General features: G+C 36.3%; 1 protein-coding gene across 13 annotated transcripts in view; it reads right to left on the reverse strand.

Moving 5' to 3' along the window:
* Positions 1-1410: 1410 nt before the first annotated feature.
* Positions 1411-21495, reverse strand: part of SLC9C1 (solute carrier family 9 member C1) — an 88804-nt gene continuing 68719 nt past the window's right edge. For 12 of the 13 annotated variants that reach the window (XM_073893233.1, XM_073893266.1, XM_073893242.1 and 9 more), the window contains 10 exons: positions 20785-20933; positions 17894-18019; positions 16444-16542; positions 15763-15936; positions 9797-9928; positions 9478-9663; positions 7889-8009; positions 6966-7015; positions 4657-4744; positions 1411-1808 (listed from right to left, as the gene is read on the reverse strand). In XM_073893233.1, the coding sequence (XP_073749334.1) occupies positions 4679-4744; positions 6966-7015; positions 7889-8009; positions 9478-9663; positions 9797-9928; positions 15763-15936; positions 16444-16542; positions 17894-18019; positions 20785-20933 (1103 nt within the window). In that variant the 3' untranslated portion in view covers positions 1411-1808; positions 4657-4678. The remainder of the gene's footprint in view (positions 1809-4656; positions 4745-6965; positions 7016-7888; positions 8010-9477; positions 9664-9796; positions 9929-15762; positions 15937-16443; positions 16543-17893; positions 18020-20784; positions 20934-21495) is intronic. The other variant, XM_073893230.1, reaches the window with a different exon arrangement.

Below are 21495 nucleotides of genomic sequence, written 5' to 3' on the forward strand. Positions count from 1 at the left end.
CTCAGCTATGCAGTAAACTTAATGATAAATGCCTACAATGGTCAATACATCCAATTCTGGGGGTCAGAAGGCAACCATGTTCTTTATGTCAGTTCAGTTACTAATAAAGGCGTGTGCATGAGTGTGTGTGGGGGTGTATGTGTGGGTTGTTTAGTCTCTAACTGCCTCAAACCTTTGTTTTAATTTTCATTAACACTCAGGAGAAAAAGGGTACTCATTAATGGGGTTCCCTCAAACACTAAAACAGCTGCTAGTCAATTATCATTAGAATAAAAACTGGTTGAGTTCAGTTTTGGAGAGAGGTGATAGTAGCTTGATTTGACTTTTGCAACATAAACAAACCAAATTGTTTTCTCTGCAAGGACCTTTTGTGAATGGAGTCTCTATACTTGGCTTCTGAAAATGTGCCTACCACCACTTGTAGAAGACAAAGTTTAATATTCAGATTTCCAATCCCCAGGTGGAAGCATGGTCCTGAAGACATATATTTAAATTTTTATTAATTTTTCAGATATTTATTTAGGACTTACCATATTGGAGAGACATATGGTATAATAGCCAATCACAGGCTTGTTCCCAAATCTCTGTTCTGCCTATTACTAGTTGTGAGATATTTGGCAAATTATTCACACTCTTTCAGTTTACACATTTGTAAATTGGAAATAATAGTATCTGCCTTATATGCTTGTGAAGATTAAGTCAGTCTGTAAGTGCGTAGTGTTTGTTAGACACTATGGAAAGCATGCAATAACCCTTAACTGGTTAAGACTGTTTTTTTAAAAAGATTTATCTATTTATTTGAGAGAGAAAGAGAGAGAGAGAGAGAGAGAGCAGGGGAAGGGGCAGAGGGAGAGAGAGAGTAGAAAAATCTTAGGCAGACTCCCTGCTGAGCATAGAGCCCAGTGCAGGGCTCGATCCCATAACCATGAGATCATGACCTGAGCCGAAATCAAGAGCTGGATGCTGAACCGACTGAGCCACCCAGGTGCCCCTGGTTAAGACTATTTTAAAAAATGATGTGCCAGGGCATCTGGGTGGCCCAGTTGGTTGAGCATCTGACTTTTCATTTCAGCTCAGGTCATAATCTCAGGATTGTGAGATCAAGCCCTGCACTAGGCTCCATGATGAGTGTGGAGAGTGCTTGGGATTCTCTCTCTCTCTCTCCCTGCCCCCCCCCCCCCCCCCCCCCCACCTCTATCTCTCAAAAAAAAAAAAAAAAAAACATGATATGCCAGGCATTGGGCTCATTGTCGTAATGAGATGATGAACAAAATGGATGGACCCTGGAAGTCTCATTTAGGACTGAGTTACATTGTTTAAGTGTAAATCAGTTTCCATTCTTTACTATTTTATTCACTGAGTGGTTCCAAGATGGGTGAAGTGCAATGAATGACAAAAATCAATACGTGGTTTAAGATCAACATTTAAACTACATTTTAATAGCGTTTTATTTTTCATAAAGTGAATCAAACCATTTGTGCTCTAAGAGCACTATGCAAACTATCTTAGGTGGCCTAAGCTTATTTTCTGGCTCTAAAACGGAAACTTACTCTCTGATTTTTCTGAGATGTTTTCGATATTTACCATAAAAGAGATTTTAAATCAAGAAAATATTCCAAAAAATATATTTTAGATGGAATGGTTGCAAGGTCCAGACATCTTTCCTTGTGGCACCAAGATCATCCATATGGGATCCAGCTTGAAGTCGCTTCCTTTTGATGCAGGGAAATGAGTTTCAAAAACAGGAGGCGACTCGTGACAGTAGTGCCCATATGTGCATCAGTCTTCAAAAGTGTTGTCAACCATTCCTAATAGAAAAGTAGAGAGGGGGAAAGAAAAACAAATGCAAAAGAGCTTTGGAGTTTTTCAATATTGACTTATAACCCCGAGCAGGATGTACTAGAGGGTCAGTTTTCATTCTTACAGGAAATACCTCCTGGTCATTATTGCTGAGGCAGAGGAAGGACGTCGAGTGGGTGAGTGAGTGTGAGTCAGTCATCTTTCCCAAAGTGGTGGTGGCGTGATTTAAACTGCGGGTCCGAGTCTGAGAAGCCCCTGGGGCCTACTGAACGGGACAGGGGTAGTTTATGGACTATTAGGAGGAGCACGTTCCACTGTGGGAAACCCAGATGGCGTCTCAGCTCTAGCTGCTACCACTCCTTTTCACCGCATGGGGATGGCTGAGTGTAAAGGGAGGCAGAAAGGAACAGACAAGTTCCACACTATTTATATTTGAATAATGCTTAGGAGTTTTACAATCATGTTTTCCATTACAAGAGCAATAAAACCATGGAAAATAAGATAAGAGGTAAACACACCTGTCCCTACTCTCACCTTTCTTTTTTTTTTAAAGATTTTATTTATTTATTTATTTGAGAGAGTGAGAATGAGAGAGAGAGAGAGAGAGCACATGAGAGGGGGGAGGGTCAGAGGGAGAAGCAGACTCCCCGCCGAGCAGGGACCCCCCGATGTGGGACTCGATCCCGGGACTCCAGGATCATGACCTGAGCCAAACGCAGTCGCTTAACCAACTGGGCCACCCAGGCGCCCTGCTTTTTGTTTTTAGATTTTATTTATTTATTGGAGAGAGAGAGACAGAGATAGTGAGAGAGAGAGAGAGAGAGAGAGCAGGAGCAGGGAGGAAAAGGAGAAGATTCCCTGCTGAGCAAGGAGTCCAATGTGGGGCTCGATCCCAGGACCCTGGGATCATGACCTGAGCCAAAGGCAGACGCTTAACCGACTGAGCCACCCAGGCACCCTACTCTCACCTTTCTAACACCTGGTTGAATCATTTGGGTTTATCTTTTCTGGCCTCTTTTTTTGTTTTGTTTTTTAAGATTTTATTTATTTGAGAGAGAGGGAGAGAGCACAAGCAGGGGGAGAGGCAGAGGAAGAAGGAGAAGGAGTCTCCCACTGAGCAGGAAGCCCGACGCGGGGCTCGTTCCCAGGCCCCTGGGATCATGACCTGAGCGGAAGGCAGACACTTAACTGACTGAGCCACCCAGGCGCCCCCGACCTCTTTTCATGTTAAGAAAGTTGTATGTACAGGTTTGCCTTCCTTTTTATATTTTACATCGGACTATATGCCCAATCTTTTTAAAGGTTGTATGATATTTCCTCTAACAGGTGGTCAGTAGTGAAATTACGTACTTTCTTACTATTGGACACTTGGACTCTTTTTAATGTTTGCCATTAGAAATGGTGCACAGGACAGTTTGTACATATGTCTACTTTACTACTTTGGATTACTCTTTTTGGATTGATTCCCAGAAGCAAATTCATGGAGTCAAAGTATATGAGCATTTTTATGACTTTTGTTTCAAATTCCGTTTAATCATCTACCAGCAAAATATAAGAAAACAAGTATCACTCTATTTTCATCTATTTCAAGGAAAATAGATGTTACCATGGAATAAAAATTTTAATTTTAAAAAGTCAACGTTAATACTTCATTGTTGTTTAACTTGGCACTTCTTATCTTCCCCCCTATTCTGGCAATTGTCTTTTTCCTGAATTGGCTGTTCTTAAATTTGCCTATTGGAGTCATAGTGTTTTCCTTATCATTTTGTATACATTTTTTTATCCCGTGAAGATTTTGACTTTATTACAAGTAATTCTTTTTTTTTTAAGATTTTATTTATTTATTTGAGATAGAGAGCACGAGAGGGAAGAGGGGCAGAGGGAGAAGCAGACTCCCTGCTGAGCAGGGAGCCCGTTGTGGGACTCGATCCCAGGACTCCAGGATCATGACCTGAGCCGAAGGCAGTCGCTTAACCAAGTGAGCCACCCAGGCGCCCTATTACAAGTAATTCTTAAAAATACTTTTTCATAGTTTATTGTTACCCTTTGAATCTATTTTTAAATATGGTCTTCGTCATAGGAAGTAGCATGCAAGAGTTAACATTTTTTAAATGGAGACACAAAGATTTATGGGAAGGTCATTTTTTTAACCCAGTGATATACTTTATGTAACATAGTCACACACACACACACACACACACACACACACACACACACACACACACACACCCATGGATGCTACGTTTTGAGCAACCAAAGGCCACCCTGGCTTACTCATTTTCCCTAGAAGCCTTGGTCTCCTGTGTCCCCTATTCCAAACACCCTCTTCCTTCTCCACAAAGAGTTTATGTTCGCCTGCAGCTGTTTCTGTTTTGTATTCCTTGAGCTTCAGTTGGCACTATCCACAGTGTATCTCAAATGGCTATTCAACTGCCTTCTGATCGGTTTTGCCTCCTTAACTAGAACAGAAACTCTTGAAAATTGAAGTCGTTGCTTATTACCTGTTTATACCTTTGTTACTTGTTTATATCTTCCACAGTACATGGCAGCCTGAAAAATGACCATGCTGCATGTGAGATTAAGTAGCAGAATAGAGAGGGAAACCATGAGTCTATTTCAGAATTCTAGATAAAGGAATCTTATTTTAGAGTTAATTTTCCAAATTAGAATTTAGAAATAGTATCATTAGAGGAATCAACAGGCTAGTGGAAAGTCATCATATCACAAATAATGACTAGCGGAAAGGGGTATAATTCATATTGTCACACCAAAGGGCACATGAACTTCTGGCTTCAGCCTGTATCTCCAGGGACAGGTGTGATCCAGATCGTGTTGAGGAAAACTGAGGCAGCTTACCAGATTTTCACTGAAGTCTTATTTAGGCGACCGTGTAGATGTCCATTTTTTCCTTGATACTATCAAGTAACCCTGTAGGCTGTTGAATCTAGAAATTGAGATAGGAGATAGGAGTCAAATTCTGAGACTGTTAATAAGGATTAGATTTATAAAGCAGGGCAGGTGTCAAATCTGGTCTAGGGAGCAGGGAACTGAGGACTGGGACTTCTAGCAACAGCAGCACTGTGTACTCCCATCCTGGGAACCAAAACACTTTGTAAAGAGCTGCTGGGTGCTGCAGTGGGCCTTTATACTATGTGAAGGTAAAGCCACAGTTCTGGGGTGGTGGCAGGAGGAGGGGTTGGGGGAGCATGAAGGGAGCTGGCCCAGAAACATAGCCAGGATCTAACATTAAGGAGAAAAAGCATTTACTAAATAACACAATTTGACAATTGTCTTTATAAGACTCAGTAGCTGATGTTTCTACCATTTAATGAAATGTCTCTCGCTTCTCTATATTAACAACCTCATGCAATCAGGTTTTTTTAAATTATGAAAAAGCAGCAATTTGGGGAATATGTACAGGGAGAGCATTGGCTTCCCTGCCTCCTCATTCTTCAAAATATGCTATTAAGCTGACTGCTACAAGCTTGGCAGCTCGTCCAGCCTAAGGGGAAAGATAGGCTACCCAGTGGCCCCTAGAAGCCATCTATTATTTTATCTTAAGTGTTCTCCTCATCTTCTTCATTTTTTAAATTGTAATTTCCCTTTGTTACTTCCTAGTCTTCAGCAGCAACTGTGTTTGGGAGAATTAGAGGAGGTACCTGTATCCGTATTTTTTAGAAAATTAGTATCTGGGGGGCATGAGAAGTTTGGAGAAGTAGTTTATAACGTGAAGAAGGGGTTAGAAGAGAATAATAGAAATTATGTGTATGGATTGTTTGTTATGTGCCAAGCACTAAGCAGTGTACTTTTCATTTCTTTAATCTGCACAGCAGCACTACACGAGGTCCGTATGGTTACTGTCTCAGTTTTGTAGTTGCAGAAAATGATGCTGAAATAGGTTACAAAATCTGTCCAAGCTCACATGGCTAAGAAGTGATGGAACCAGGAAGCAAACCAGGAGTCCCATGCCAGAGCCCATACTCTCAGCCCCTCTGTTATTGAGTCAGTAGTTCTAGGCAACAAGGAACAACCAGGGAAGGTTGAGGAAAAACATCCCCAGAAAGACTCCAAAATGTTTAGGGAGGGGGTGAATTTCTTGCCTTTATGCTGGATGGGAAGTGGGTGTTAAAGACAAGTGTTGGCCTCGTGAAGACCGGACAGACATGAGAGAAACACCTTCAACTTCCCCCAGCAGAACCTGTAATCACCTTTCTTGCAACATACGCTTGTTGAGAGGTTCAGGGGAGAAGGAACGTGTGTTCTCAGAGTTTTATGTCTAGTGCTGATAGAGCAAATGGACTTGACGTAAAACATATTTTTAACGACCAAGGACACAATTTTCTGGCTTGTGTATTTGTAGCAGACATCACTCAGATCGTGGGTATTATAATCAGCACCTCCTGGAGTAATATGACCAGCTCGGCACAAACTAGATTTAAAAATAAATTCTCCACCTCATCTGGAACTCCCCAGGATTCAGTCTACAAGCAAGCTGGTGTAGATGTAGTGCGGTACTTCCATCCTATTTCTCTGTGCCCTACTTTCATGTCCAGGGCCCTGTAGTGTTTCATAACCGTTGCCAAGTTGGCCCAGGGTTTTGAAGATCCCAAGATCCCTAAGTGGCCTATCCAAGTTCATAGGGGACTATGAAATTAACCAATATTTATGAGATTTTCTGGATAACTTAGGTTAGCCTGGGGCAGAGTAGATTAGTACATTCATTGTTGAGCTCCTGCTTTGTGACAGGCATTGTGAATAATTGAGCAAACTGCCTCCAGGTTGGAAGATCCCAGATGCGTAGTTGAGGTAGCAATGAAGGCTTCAGACCAGTCAAAATTTCTGCCCAAGGCAGAGAAGTGGGAGGGGCTCATGTACACGACAACCCTAGCCAGCCACCCCAGTAGTGCGTGGTGGCGCATGTGATTCAAAATAAATATCCTGGTATCTTCTGAACTTTGTTTTTCTCTGTCATTTATCAATATTTACCTAAAAATATAAATGCAATTTCCACTATACCCTAAGAGACAGTGTTCATATCAATATCTACAAAATGATTAACAGGTAAACTCCTTCAGATTAAGAGAAACATATTGATAATTTCCATACATTCCAGACTCTCTTTTCCCCAAATTAAAGCTTTTAAAAAGACTCTGCTTTAAATTTACCTCAATATTTGTGTCAAATTGAAGGTCTTCTTTATAGAGTCTGCTTGCAGCTGGTTCAAGAAAGACTGTGTTAGTTTAAGCATTGGAACAAAGCTCTGTTTCTATTAGTTCAACTGTCACATTAGGCCAGGTTCAAATCATTCACACTCAGGGCCTCTGATCTGAAATTGGTGGTAATCTCAATTGGTGGGAAGAAGGGTCACATTTAAAAAAAAAGGCTTAAAAGTCTTTTATTATAAAGATTATGTGACAAATGTGCAGGAAGTTTGGAAAGAAAGAAAAAATGAGCTATTGTCCCATCATCCCGAATACATTTATGTTAAGGTGTGTTGAGAATGAAAGCCAGGCCTGTGGGTAATTGGAACAGTCCAATAGTACAACAGTATTTCCATTATTACTGCTACATAAAATATGTTAATTTGGGGGAAGAGCTAAAAGTTGTCTCATTGGGGCACCTGGGTTGCTCAGTCAATTGAACCTCCAAATCTTTGTTTCGGCTCAGGTCATGATCTCAGGGTTGTAAGATCGAGCCCCAAGTTGGGCTCTGCCCTCAGTGGGGAGTCTGTTTGAGATTCTCTCTCTCTCCCTCTCCCCCCTACCCCTCTGCCTACCCCAGCTCTCTCTAAAATAAATAAATAAAATCTTGAAAAATAAAAATTCCCGCATTAATTTTTCCATGGTATTTTGATAATTATGCATGTTTATTCTTATAAATGAAATGTAGAATAATTCCTACTACAACATGGATATTCTCAATCTGGATTCCCCCATCAGATATCAAATATGGCAATTAAAATGCTTTTCCAGTACTCTAGGTAGAATCCATTCAATAGTTTCCAAATATATATATGGCTATTTTATAAATATATAAAATTTTATAAATGGAAATTAAGGTCCCAATTACTCAAAGAACTCTAACTCACATGATACTGGAAGAGATGCTTTACGCGAAGGTACATACTTTCTAGTGTTCCATCTGAAGTTTTTCACATCAACCAAAGTTTGAACAATCATTACCTTTGTAAAATCTTCAGTGCCTTGTACCTGAAGTTTGACAGAATGTAAGTTAATTTCTGAGTATATATCATACAATAAATGTTTCTCTGGTAAGCTACTATCTCAGGACCTCTCTAAATATCATGTAAATATCTAAATTTACGTGAAAAGTAAACATGTCTCTATTAGATAGACATCTTAAAATACCTGACTATGTTGGTTTTTTGAAAGTCAACATTCCATGTACTTTCATTGATTTTTAAGTGTTTTGCTCATTTCTCTTACAAATGAGAAAAATGATTAAGAGTTCATCATTAATGATCCTTTAAAATATCACCGAGAGAGATTATCTATGTGGCAAAAGAAAGTTTAAAAAACAGTAGACTTCAAGAAATCCTTCGGCATGTGGTTGTTTTCGATATGCTTTGAATCACATTGGTACCCAAATCTACAGTAAGCAGGGCTTTCTGCCTATGAGAGTAGACGGAGTTGCCCAGGTTTTAAGTTGCCTTGAGAATCTCTTGCTTGGGCATCTAACTTCCCAATCAGCACCCACAGTAGAGCTCTGTTATACTGTACCCAAGGATAGCGGTAGGGAGCACCATAGTTAAGTGTAATGTCTTACTTCCTTTCAGTGGCATCTGTTCAGAAAATTTTTCTTATGACCCTTTCTCATCTTGGGATTCCTCTTATCCCCACCTCATGTTTTTCTCCTGTCCCAAATCTACCTCCTAAGTACTTCTATCATAGCTGTACACGTTTCATGAACATATATGTGTTTCTTTTCACTTGGATGAGACATCTTTTGAGGGTAAGTCGCAAATCTCATTTGTCCTGATCACTTTAGCGTCTAGCACGGTTTCCGCCATACATTCATTGCTTTAAAAATATATGCCTAATTTAATTGACTCTAGGTCCCTCTTTCAATTTACTTTTTGTAGCTATATTTTGTATGTCCCCTGATTCCTCCTGACATGTGCCTCTCTTCCTCTACCCCAACACACACACACATGCACACACACAGAGTCGGCCTTCTTTCTTTCTTCATATGCACAGCTTCTCATTTTGATTGCCAGGAAGACTCAACAGCTTAAACATGGGAAGTCTTTCATCTTATATTCACTTTCAGAGTGGCTGAGCAAATACCCCTGATACTCAGTTCAGCATGGGTCTGGCAAAACTTTTCTAGAGTACTGTTGATACAGTCCAGGGAAAGTGGTCCTTCTGCAATGTGTAAATGAACTTACAGGCCCCCTGTTGCTATTTATAATTGCACCAAAATCTAACGAAGGCCCAAATGTACAGCTCGGTCTGCTTCATTGACATTGAACAGGAATATCTTGGTGTTTGGACTACTTAGAGCCAAAGCAATCAGTGACCTGGGTGTATGTGGTGTGTGTGCTTATGGAATGGTAGGGGAAACGCAGAGGATGGGAAGGTGGAAAAGTGACAATTTTTCTAATGTTCATACATATATGGCATATTGACTGGAAGGCATGAATCAACATTTCTATACCTGATAGCACGTTATAGGAATTAAGGAAGGTGCCTTATAAGCTTTTCGTAACTGACAATCTTCTATAGCTCCATTGATGAGGATGACATAGATCACAGTTTCATCATAGATATCAGTTTTGGAGTTCTTTGGTATATCTTTTACACAAACATTACAGAGTTTTAACTGCATCTTGTAGTTCCAATCCTATAAGGAAAACAATTTCATAGTCTACTGTTTATAAAGTTTAACATCAATCCCTAAAGAGTTAATTGATAACACTACTTTAATACAATTCCATTCAGAGAGAAGGATGAGTTTATATATAAACACCTCTTACCTCATAAGATAAACGTTCCCTCATTTTTTTGGCGGTAATAGAAAGTCCAAGTTTTAGCCACATTTTATATTCAATGTGAGGACAACATTGTTTAAAAGCTTCATACAAGTGATTTTTAGGAATAAAACATGTCTGAAAAATGGAGGATATAAATTTAATATTTCCTTCTGCACACCTATAGTTTAAGGATATAAGATTTTCTCATTTACATATAACATTAAAGCTAAGAATTTAAATTCTGTAAGATTCATGTTGTTGCCTGGACATCTAATAAGATGTGTATAGTAGTAAATATTTGTGTGATCTTATCATAAATTAAATATTAAAAGGTCACATCCTCCAATGAGACATTATTATTCTTACAGATTCTGCAAAAGTAGAAAACAACATATCAAAAATAATTGAAACTTTTAAACTAAAGATATATTTCTGAAAATACATAATTTTAGGGGAGCAAACTTTTTAGATAACAATAAATGCTAGTGCTAACAATGAGCAGGCTATTGGCTAAGAGGAATAAGCTGCTACGAATATACAAGATGCTGTGTATGTTGGTTTTTATTTCTCATGGGTAAGTATGTATGAGTGCGATTGCTGGGTAATATGATAATTGTGTGTTTAACTTTATAAGAAAATTGCCAGTCTGCTGTTAGAAGGGTTGTAACATTTTACACTCTCATCAGCCATGATGGAAATTTCAGCTGCTTCACATCCTTGCCAATATCTGCTACTCATTATTTTTATTTTTCGCCAATGTAGTAGGTGTGTGGTGATACCTCATTATGATTTTAATCTGCATTTCTCTGAGAGCTAATGATATCAGGCATCTTCCTCATGTGCTTTTTGGTCATTTGTATATTCTTTTGTGAAATGTTTGTTCAAATCCTTTGCCCGATTTTTAATTTGGTGTTTTGTCTTCTTATATTTGAGCTGTAAGAATTCTTTATAGGTTCCATTGTCAAGTAATTTTTCAGATAAAGATATTGTGATACGTTTCCATTGTCTGTGGTTTGCTTTTTCCATGTTCTTTGTGGTGTCTTTAAAAAGCAGAAGATTTTAAGTTTAGTGACATTCAATTTATCAGTATTTCCTTTTATAGTTAGTGCTTTTTGTGTCCTGGCTTAGAAATCTTTGCCTATCTCAAGATTTGTGTTTCCGTTTAGAATTTTTATAGCTCTAATTTTTATGTTTAGGTCTATCATCATTCCAAGTCAATTTTTGTGCACAATGTATGGGGCCAAGGCTCATAGCTCCCATATAGATATTTGGGATTTTCAGGATCATTTGTTGAAAATACTATTATTGATTATTATTATATTAATATTAATTATTATATATTATATATTAATAACATTATTAATAACATTACTATTAATATCAATATCATATATACACAATATATGAATCTATTTCTGGATTCTCTTCCCTGTTCCACTATTTTATATTATCTTAAGTTAATATCATTTTGTCTTGATTATAATAGATTTATAATAAGGCTTCAAGTCAGACAGTATATGTCATCTAACATTATTCTTTTTAAATTTTAATTCCAGTGTAGTTAATGCACAGTGTTATATTAATTTCAGGTGTACAATACAGTGATTCAGTAATTCCACATGTTACTCCAGTGCTCATCAAGATAAGTGTACTCCTAATTCTCGTCACCTATTTCACCCATCTCCCCACCCCCTTTCCCTCTGGTGTCCATCTGTTGATTCTCTATAGTTAAGAGTCTGTTTTTGGTTTGTCTTTTTTCTTTGTTCATTTGTTTTGTTTCTTCAATTCCATATATGAGTGAAATCATATGGTATTTGTCTTTCTCTGACTTATTTCACTCAGCATTATACCCTCTAGATCCTTCCATGTTGTTGCAAATGGCCAGATTTCATTCTTTTTTATGGAAGAATAAGATTCCATTACATATATGTATATATACATATATATACATGTAATGTGTGTGTATATACACACATATATATATGTATATATACACACATTTTCTTTATCCATTCATCTATTGGTGGACACTTGGGCTGCTTCCGTAATTTGGCTATTGTGAATAATGCTGTAGTAAACATAAGGGTGCATATATCCCTTCAAATTACTGTTTTCAAATTCTTTGGGTAAATACCCACTAGTGTGATTACAGGATCTTAGGGTAGTTCTAGTCTTAATTTTTTGAGGCACCTCCATTCTGTCTTCCACTGTAGCTGCACCAGTTTATATCTCTATCAATAGTGCATGAGGGTTCCTTTTCCTCCACATCCTTGCCAACACTTGTTTCTTGAGTTTTTGATTTTAGCCATTCTGATGGGTGTGAGGTGATATCTTATTGTGGTTTTGATTCATGTTTCCCTGATAATAAGTGATGATGAGCATCCTTTCATGTGTTTGTTGGCCATTTGTATTCTTCTAGGAGAAATGTCTGTTTACGTCTTCTGCCCATTTTTTAACTGGATTATTATCATTATTTTTTGGTGTTGAGTTGTATAAGTTCTTTATATAGTTTGGATACTAACCTTTTATCAAATATGTCATTTGCTAATATCTTCTCGCATTCAATAGGTTATCTTTTAGTTTTTTTGGTTGTTTCCTCTGCTGGGTAGAAGCTTTTTATTTTGATATAGTCCCAATAGTTTATTTTTGTTTTTGTTTCCCTTGCCCCAGGAGACATAATTAGAAAGATGTTGTTATGGTTGATGTCAGAGAAACTACGATCTGTTCTCTGTTCCAGGATTTTCATTTTTTTATTCATTTATTTTTTAGGTAAGCTCTATGCACAATGTGGGGCTTGAACTCATGGTCCCAAGATCGAGAGTCACATGCTCTACTGACTAAGCCAGCCAGGCACCCCTATTTTAAGATTTTTATAGTTTCAGGTCTCCCATTTAGGTCCTTAATCCATTTTGAGTTTATTTTTGTGTATGGTGTAAAAAAGTAGTCCACTTTCACTTCTTTGCATGTAACTGCCCTGTTTTCCCAACATCTTTTTTGAAGAGACTGTCTTTTTCCCATTGTATACTCTTGTCTCCTTTGTCAAAGATTAGTTGGCCATATAATTGTGGGTTTATTTCTGGATTTTCTATTCTGTTCCATTGATTTATGTTTCTTTTCTTTTCTTTTTTAAAATATTTTATTTATTTATTTCACAGAGAGAGACACAGAGAGAGACGCAGGGAACACAAGCAGGGGGAGTGGGAGAGGGAGAGGCAGGCTTCCCGCCGAGCAGGGAGCCTGATGCGGGGCTCGATCCCAGAACCCTGAGATCATGACCTGAGCCGAAGGCAGACGCTTAACTACTGAGCCACTCAGGTGCCCCTGATTTGTTTCTATTTTTGTGCCATGCTGTTTTTATTTACTACAGCTTTGTAATATAAAGTGAAATCTGGAATTGTGATACCTACAGCTTTGTTTTTCTTTTTAAAGATTGCTTTGGCTATATTAGCCTGGTGATGGGTATTAAAGAGGGCATGTATTGAATGGAGCACTGGGTGTTGTACGCAAACAATGAATCATGGAACACTACATCAAAAACTAATGATGTAATGTATAGTGATTAACATAACATAATAAAATAAGGTAAAAAAAAAGATTGCTTTGGTCTTTTTGTGGTTCCATACACATATTAGGATTGTTTGTTCTAGTTCTGTGAAAAATGCTGTTGTTATTTTGATAGGGATTACATTAAATCTGTAGATTACTTTGGGTAGTATGGACACTTTTAACAATATTGGTTTTTCCAACCTATGAGCAATGGGACATCTAATTTCTTTCATCAAGGTTTTATAGTTTTCAGAGTACAGATCTTTCACCTCCTTGATTTATTCCTAGGTACTTTACTATTTGTGGTGCAATTGGAAATGACATTGCTTTCTTAATTTATTTCTGCTGCTTCATTATTAGTGTATAAAGATGCAGTGGATTTCTATACATTGATCTCATATCCTGCAACCTTACTGAATTCATTTATCAGTTCTAGTATTTTTTTTTTGGTGGTCTTTAGTTTTCTTTATATAATATCATGTCAAAGAGTGAAAGTTTTACTTCTTCCTTACCAATTTAGATGAGTTTTATTTCTTTTTCTTGTCCGATTGCTGTGGGTAAGACTTGCAGTACTATGTTGAATAAAAGCAGTGAGAGTGGACATCCTTGTCTTGTTTCTTACCTTAGGGGAAAAGCTCTCAGCTTTTCACCATTGAGTATGATGGTAGCTGTGGGTTTTTTACATACAGCCTTTATTTTGTTGAGGCATGTGCCCTCTAAATCTACTTTGTTGAGGGTTTTTATCATGAATGGATGTTGTACTTTGTCAAATGCCTTTTCTGCATCCTTTGAAATGATCATATGGTTCTTATCCTTTCTCTTATTGATGTGATGCGTCACATTGACTGATTTGTAAATATTGACCTTTGCATCCTGGGAATAAATGTCATTCAATAATGGTGAATGATTTTTTTTAATGTATTGTTGGATTCTGTTTGCTAATATATTGTTGATGAATTTTGCATCTATGGGTAGGTATCTTAATGTTCATCAGAGATATTGGCCTATAGTTCTCTTTTTTGTAGTGTCTTTACCTGGTTTTGGTAACAGGGTAATGCTGACCTCAAAGAATGAATCTGGAAGCTTTCCTTCCTCTTTGGTTTTGGAATAGTTTGAGAAGAGTAAGTATTAACTCTTCTTTAAATGTCTGGTTGAATTCACCTGTGAGGCCGTCTGGTCCTGGACTTCTGTTTGTTGGAGTTATTTGATGCTTGTTCAATTTCATTGCTGGTAATTGGTCTGTTCAAATTTTCTATTTCTTCCTGATTCAGTTTTGGGAGGTTATATGTTTCTAGGAATTTATTCATTTCTTCTGGGTTGTCCAATTTGTTGGCATAAAATTTTTCATAATGTTATTTTACAATCCTTTGTATTTCTGTGGGGTCAGTTATTTCTCCTCTTTCATTTCTGATTTTGCTTATTTGAATCCTCTCTCTCTCTTTCTCTCTCTCTCTCTTCTTTTTATGCATTTGGCTAAAGGTTTATCAATTTTGTTGATCTTTTCAAAGAACCAGCTTTGCAGCATCATATCCAGAGGTACATGATGCCCAGTTGTCCAACTTTTAGTGATGCTACAATTGTTTTTTAGGTGGTGCCAGCTAGGTCTTTCATTATAAAGTTTCCCATTAACACTGTGCACAGTAGTTTTAGCATTAATTGATGGCTGTTGCCTAGATCCATTATTTCATTGAGATGGCAAAATGAAGATATTCTAATTCTCTGTTTCTACATTTGTTAGCTGGAATTCTGTATAGAAGAATATTTCTTCTTTTTTTTTTTTTTTTTTTTTTGGTTACCTTGAAAGAGTTCATAGAAGAAAGGCAGGATAAATGTTGAATTCTTTCTATTTAAAAAAAATCCATTTTTAGAGTAGTAAGTTAATATCCCAACAATCTTATTGGAAATTAAACAAATTTTGGTATCATCATCAACTTATGGATTTTTATATATTATGGGGTTCAATTGTTTGCAGTCATTGTTCTTTTTGAGTTTAAATTAGGCCAGTGATAGCCCCTGTTGCTTTGAGAATTTTGTCCTCATTGTACCTGGGGAAACTTCCAACCACTTTGCTCAACTTTTTTATTAATAGATATTAGTTCTCTGACTTTTTCCCTTCCTTACCCCCCAAATTATGGTATTGATAGCTAAAATATGTCCTCTAATTTCCCCATGAGAGACCTCATTTGATCAGTTTTTCTGGTTAAATTTTTCAATATGGTAGGTTAACTTTTGCAAGCCATTTTGCCAGGACAGTATACTGGATAAATATAATCTGGTAACAAGTTTTATTCCTTTACTATTCCTATTTTTTAATAAAATTATCATGAGACTGTAAACATATGCTAAATACAGAAATAACCTTAAATTTGATACTAGATATTTAATAAGATACTGCAATAGACCATATGGTGATGTTTTCTGACCTCCACTACAGTTTTGCAGGTAGCAGAGCACATCATGGGTTCGTTAGTTAAACAGTTTAGCTCTCCTATTATTTCCCCACTGATCGCAAAGTCTGTGTACATTAGCTGATAATCTTTTTCCTCTGACTCCCAGAGCATTTGGTCAATTCCAAAACCAGGTTTTGATCTTTGAAGCTGTTTAGGAATGAAGAAAGAGAAAAAAAATATGCCAGTTAATTACCAAAACTCTCTAATTTTTTACTTTTTTCCTTTGGTTTTAGCAATTTTAATATGTAGATATTGTTTTGAGGATACTTCTTACTTATACCTTTTAAGGCGATTTTATTAAATTAGCAAAAGCATTCCTAGATCCTGCGATATTTCTGAATCCTTCTACTCAGCCAACATATACCTGCCTTAGAAAGGCTAAATGCCCAATTCAGATAAACATAAGATGAAAACAACTTATAATATTCCATCTTAAAGATGATCCTTTGCATGGTTTCTTGTTGTCTATGGGAAAGTAATGCTTAAAATGTGGTAGGTAATGTTAACCACTGTGTTTGAACAAGAAAATTGGATGGTAGCTGTTGTCCTAAAAGAGGAACAGTGCAGTTCTTAACATAGAAAATTATGAATTCTCAATTTTATAGAATTTTTAACTAATGTTCCCAAGTACATTTATGAATAACTTTGACTTACCTTTATCATACCTGATATTATTATATAAATTCCTTTGGGCTCATCACCTTCTTCAAATATATCATTTCCACAATCAAATGTTACAACTTTGGCTCTTTCCTTAAAAATATCACCAAATATATAAGATACAAACACTATATTAGCAGTGGTTGAGGATGTTGAAGTTTACATCTTTTTTTTAAAAGATTTTATTTATTTATTTATTTATTTGAGAGAGAGAATGAGAGAGAGAGAGAGAGAGAGCATGAGAGGGGGGAGGGTCAGAGGGAGAAGCAGACTCCCCGCTGAGCAGGGAGCCTGATGTGGGACTTGATCCCGGGACTCCAGGATCATGACCCAAGCCAAAGGCAGTCGCTTAACCAACTGAGCCACCCAGGCACCCCTGAAGTTTACATCTTAATAAAAGTTTTTACATTTTAGAATATCAGTCAGTAAGATCCAACTTATTGTGTTAGTCATAAATTTGCAAGAGAAAATAGGAATTATGAATATCAAAGAGAAGAAGGGGATATTCATAGATCTTCGTAACTTCAGATGGGATATTTATACATGGATTAGAAAAGAACTAATCTAATATAAGAGTAAGAATGTAGTGGAGAGATAAAAATATTTCATCTGGATGAAAATAATCAGAACAGATTCAGGCTAATGGCATATATACGTCTCACACATAGTTATGCTCTAAATGGCTGATGAAGTAAGTAAAAAATTCATTCATTCAAAATATTCTAAGCAGGTGGAAAAATATGCACCTGCTCCTTTGGCACCAAGTAGATATAGAAAAAGAATGTTATTAGAACAAGTTAGACCTATTTAATTGTTTATTCTACAGTCTTTGAGCATCTTCTCTGTAATAAGCAAAGTGCAAGGGGCTGGGTATTCAAAAGATGGATAAGCTAAAGGATATAGCACAGAAGAGGGATGTAAATGTAATTGTAATGCAATGTACTTAATGCTATAATGAAACTGTATAATGGATACAATGGCGACACCTTTGGTCCTCCAAACTCAGGATGGACCACAGAATGGTCTTCTACTGGTGGGGTGTTTGCCCCCAAAGCCTACTTTTCTAAGTTACCTTTGGTAGGGATGTTTCCAGGATCTTTCCAGAGAAGCAAGATTTGGGGAAAAACAAGTAAAAACAAAGGACATTTCAAGAAAAGTAAATAGCACCTCCAGAGGAAGGGAATTAGAAAACAGTGAAAAGGGTTTGGGGTACCATGTAAGGTTGAGTATAAATAGAGTATGAGGTAGATGATGATGGAAATGTAGACAGGAAGCAGATTGGGAAAGGACTTTTCAGGTCACTTAAAGGGATTTTGATTTTATCCCATAGACAATAAAAGACTTTTAAAGAGTTTTAAGCTGGAGAGAATCAGAGTCTTCGTTAAAAAAAAAAATCATTTGTTGGTACATTATAGATGGTATTACCAGAAAATAAAAATATTACCTGAATGAAGTTTATATGGTCTTTGTCTTTATCTAGCCATGGAATATGGTAGAGTGCTTCTTCAACAGTAAGGGGCTTGATAACAGGTTGAAAATCAAGTATCTCTCTTTTTTTGGCCATTATTAACTAAAACCACAAAATTTAAGAAAGAAGATGAACAAAACTGGTGTTCACAGAATGCTTAAGAAATTATGGCTTTGTACTATTTCCTTTACTTGCTCTTCTGAGATTTTTGTTCTTCTGTGGAAACTTTCAACTTCTCCCCACTGATAGCATTTTTCTGTTATCATCATTCTGAAGTCATAGATTAAACATTTAAAAGTAAACTTTTTTTACTAAATTAAAGTAGATAAGCAAAAAGTGCACAGATTATAAATGTCTGCTCAAAGAACATATACAATGTGAAAAGATCTGGGTAACCAGCACCCAGATTAAGAGATAAAACATTTACTGCACCTAAAATCCTCTCTTATATTCTCTTCTAGTCATTTCTTCTATCCAAAGATGACCTCTCTTCTATCAGAGTTTAGCTTTGTTTGGTTTTGAGATTTATCTGCATGAAATCAATGAGTATGTACTTGTTTGTGTCTGGTTTTATTTGCTCAGTAGTATGTTTGTGAGATTCATCTCTAATATTGCAGGGAGCAATATTAGAAGTTCATTCCTGTCATTTTCATTGTTGTAGAGGATTATGTTGTATGAATATACCACAGTTTTGTCTACTATTGATCAACATTTTGGGTGTGCCAGTTTTGGCCTTTGTAATGCTGCTATGTTTGTTTGCTGTACATATGTATACATTTCTGTGGATATATGGTTCTGTAATCTAATTGCTATGTCATATGTGTATGTTCAAATTTAGTAGATTCTGCCTAACAATTCCAAAGTGATTGCATTAATTTACACTCTTATTCTAACGTTCCAGTTATTCTACATTATTGCCTACAGTTAGTTAAAAAAATCAAGTATTCTGATGGTTGTGTATTGGTATTTCATTTGGTTTTAATTTGTATTAGGCTTTTGACAATGAAATTTAGTACCTTTTGTTATGTATTAGTCATCTGAATATCCTCTGTTGGGAGGTGTCTACTCAATCTGTAGGACTCCTTTTAGCATTTCTTTCAGGGCAGATCTAGTGGTAATAAACTCCCTCCACTTTTGTTTATCTGGGAATGTCTTAATTTCTCATTTCTGCAGGACAGTTTTGCTGGACATAGGATTTTTGGTTGATAGGTTTTTTTTTTCTCTTTTAGCACTTTGAATATATCAGTTCACTTTCTTCTGGTCTACAAAGTATCTGATGAGAAATCTGATAATAATCTTATTGAGGATTGCTTATATGGGATGAGTTGCTATTGCTGATTCAAAATTTTCTTTTTGTCTTTTTGACAGTTTGATTATAATGTGTCTCGGTGTGCGTCTCTCTCAGGTCATCCTACTTGGAATTTATTGAACTTCTTGGATGTTAATATTTATGTCTTTCATCTAAGTTGGGAAATTTTTGGCCATTATTTCTTCAAATATTCTCTGTCTCTCTCGCTCCCTTCTCTTTGTGGAATTCCCACAGTGTATATGTTGGTCCACTTGATTAGATCTCATGGGTCCCATAGATTTTGTTCTCTTTTCTTCAATCTTTTTACTTCTGTTACTCAAATAGGATAATTTCCATTGTTTTATCTTTAAGGTGACTGATCTTTCTACCTGCTCAAATGTGCCTTTCAGTTCTCGCCACATAGATGTTATATATTTTATGTTAGGTTCACACTGAAGGATTTAGAGTTTTTAATCAATACTGTGAATAGAATATTTTTCTACATTTTCTTTAGTTGGGGAAGAATTTTGAATTTTGACATTATTTCTTAATACCCTATGATTTATCTTATTAATCTTATGGATTTTAATTTATTTTCCAAGGATTTTAAATTAAACAATCAACATATAATAACTTTTTTCCTCTTTCCAAAAATTTTATCTCTCAATTTCCTTTCTTTTTTTTTCTTGACCTGGCTAAGACTTCCAGCACAGCACTCAATATTTGGAATGGCACTGTTCATTCTTCTTTCATTCCTGACTTTAATTGGAATACTTATAAATGTTTTGACATCCAATACAATGTTTCAAATTTTTAATAGAAACTCTTTATTTAGTTAAGGATGCTACTTCTCTTATTAGCCTTGTAAGAATTTTAAAAAATATTTTGAATAATAAATTTTGTCAATTTTTTTCTTTCTTTTTAAATCTCTTAATAAGTTATATAGCTATTTGGGGATCTAAAACATTCTTAGTTATAGTATACTAAACTTTTAATATACTAATAGATTCAATTAGCTACCATTATGTTTTAAAAGTTTTGTATATGTATTCACAAACATAATAGCTTTTGGGTTTTTTTTCTTATACTATTCCCAATTTGGAGAGTAAATTTTGTACTTACAGAATTAGTCGGGATCCTCTATTTTTTTATATGTCATGGTACCATTTAAATAACTTAGAGAAAGGAAATGTAGTGAATTTTTACCCTATAATTGAATACTCTTATAAATCATGGGGTTCTATGGGAAAAGTTGTCTCAGTGTCAAAGATAATTCCTAGAAAAATACTAATATCCACTGTAGCCTAGGAAGAGAAATAGTTTCATCATACCATCGGTTTGGGAGCAAAGCATAGAAAGAGATGGTCCCTTGCTGTGGCAAGAAAGGGAAAGAGAAATTGAGCATTGGAGCTCTTGGAAGGAAATACTCTATGGTAGGTGCTTATCTTTAGATAATTATTTTAAGTTAGATATTCATATCTCAGAGATGGCTTATATTGAAAAATCAAAAGTAGGTTTGAAAATCATGAATAACTATATATCAAGTAAGTATATTTGCCTTAAAAATATGCTACCTTACCTTATTAATTTCAGAACCTTCAATTTTATGAATAATTCCTTTTGACCTAAAAACCTTAACAATTTCTCTAGCCAAATTGAGCATGACATTAATCTCCTCCTTTGTTTTCATAGTAACAACGATTTCTGGGTGATCATACTCTAAGTAGCCTGAAAAATAATATTTTCGGATAAAATAAGAATATTATTTAAATATTTCATGTAGACAGTAAGCTAGTATTTCCACTTTAAATCCATGAAATACAACTCCCAACACAGAGAAATATATCTCTCCCTGATGAGTCCTCCAGTCGTTGCAGAGTTCAGCTTGCCATTTTCTTGCCAGTTTATACCTAAGCCCATGAGGAAGGACAGACAGTCCTAGTCCTAGGATTAACAATTACACTGATACACCTGCATGGGACACTGAGAAGCTCTTCTGGGCTCTAGGTCTAGAGTTTATGTCCTACTTTTCTATTCTGTTTGAATTAGGATTAGCACTTAGATATGGCTTCTGATTAAGTCCTCTCATTCCTCTTGGGTCATTGTCCACCTAACATTCTTGTGCATCTAGATGACTCATCCATCTGTGCTCTTCTGCCTGACTTATCTGGATTCCTGAATGCCCACGAGAGTTGCATTCACTTAGATTCTACATTTTGGCTTTTCCTTCGTGATGGCTTCATGTCTGGCTTGATAACTATCTGCCATGCAAATCTCTCAAGTCTTGTTT

Source organism: Callorhinus ursinus, unplaced genomic scaffold, assembly GCF_003265705.2.
Source record: "Callorhinus ursinus isolate GAN/ISIS: 27379988/994484 unplaced genomic scaffold, GSC_fseal_2.0 scaffold1, whole genome shotgun sequence".
Taxonomy (NCBI): domain Eukaryota; kingdom Metazoa; phylum Chordata; class Mammalia; order Carnivora; family Otariidae; genus Callorhinus; species Callorhinus ursinus.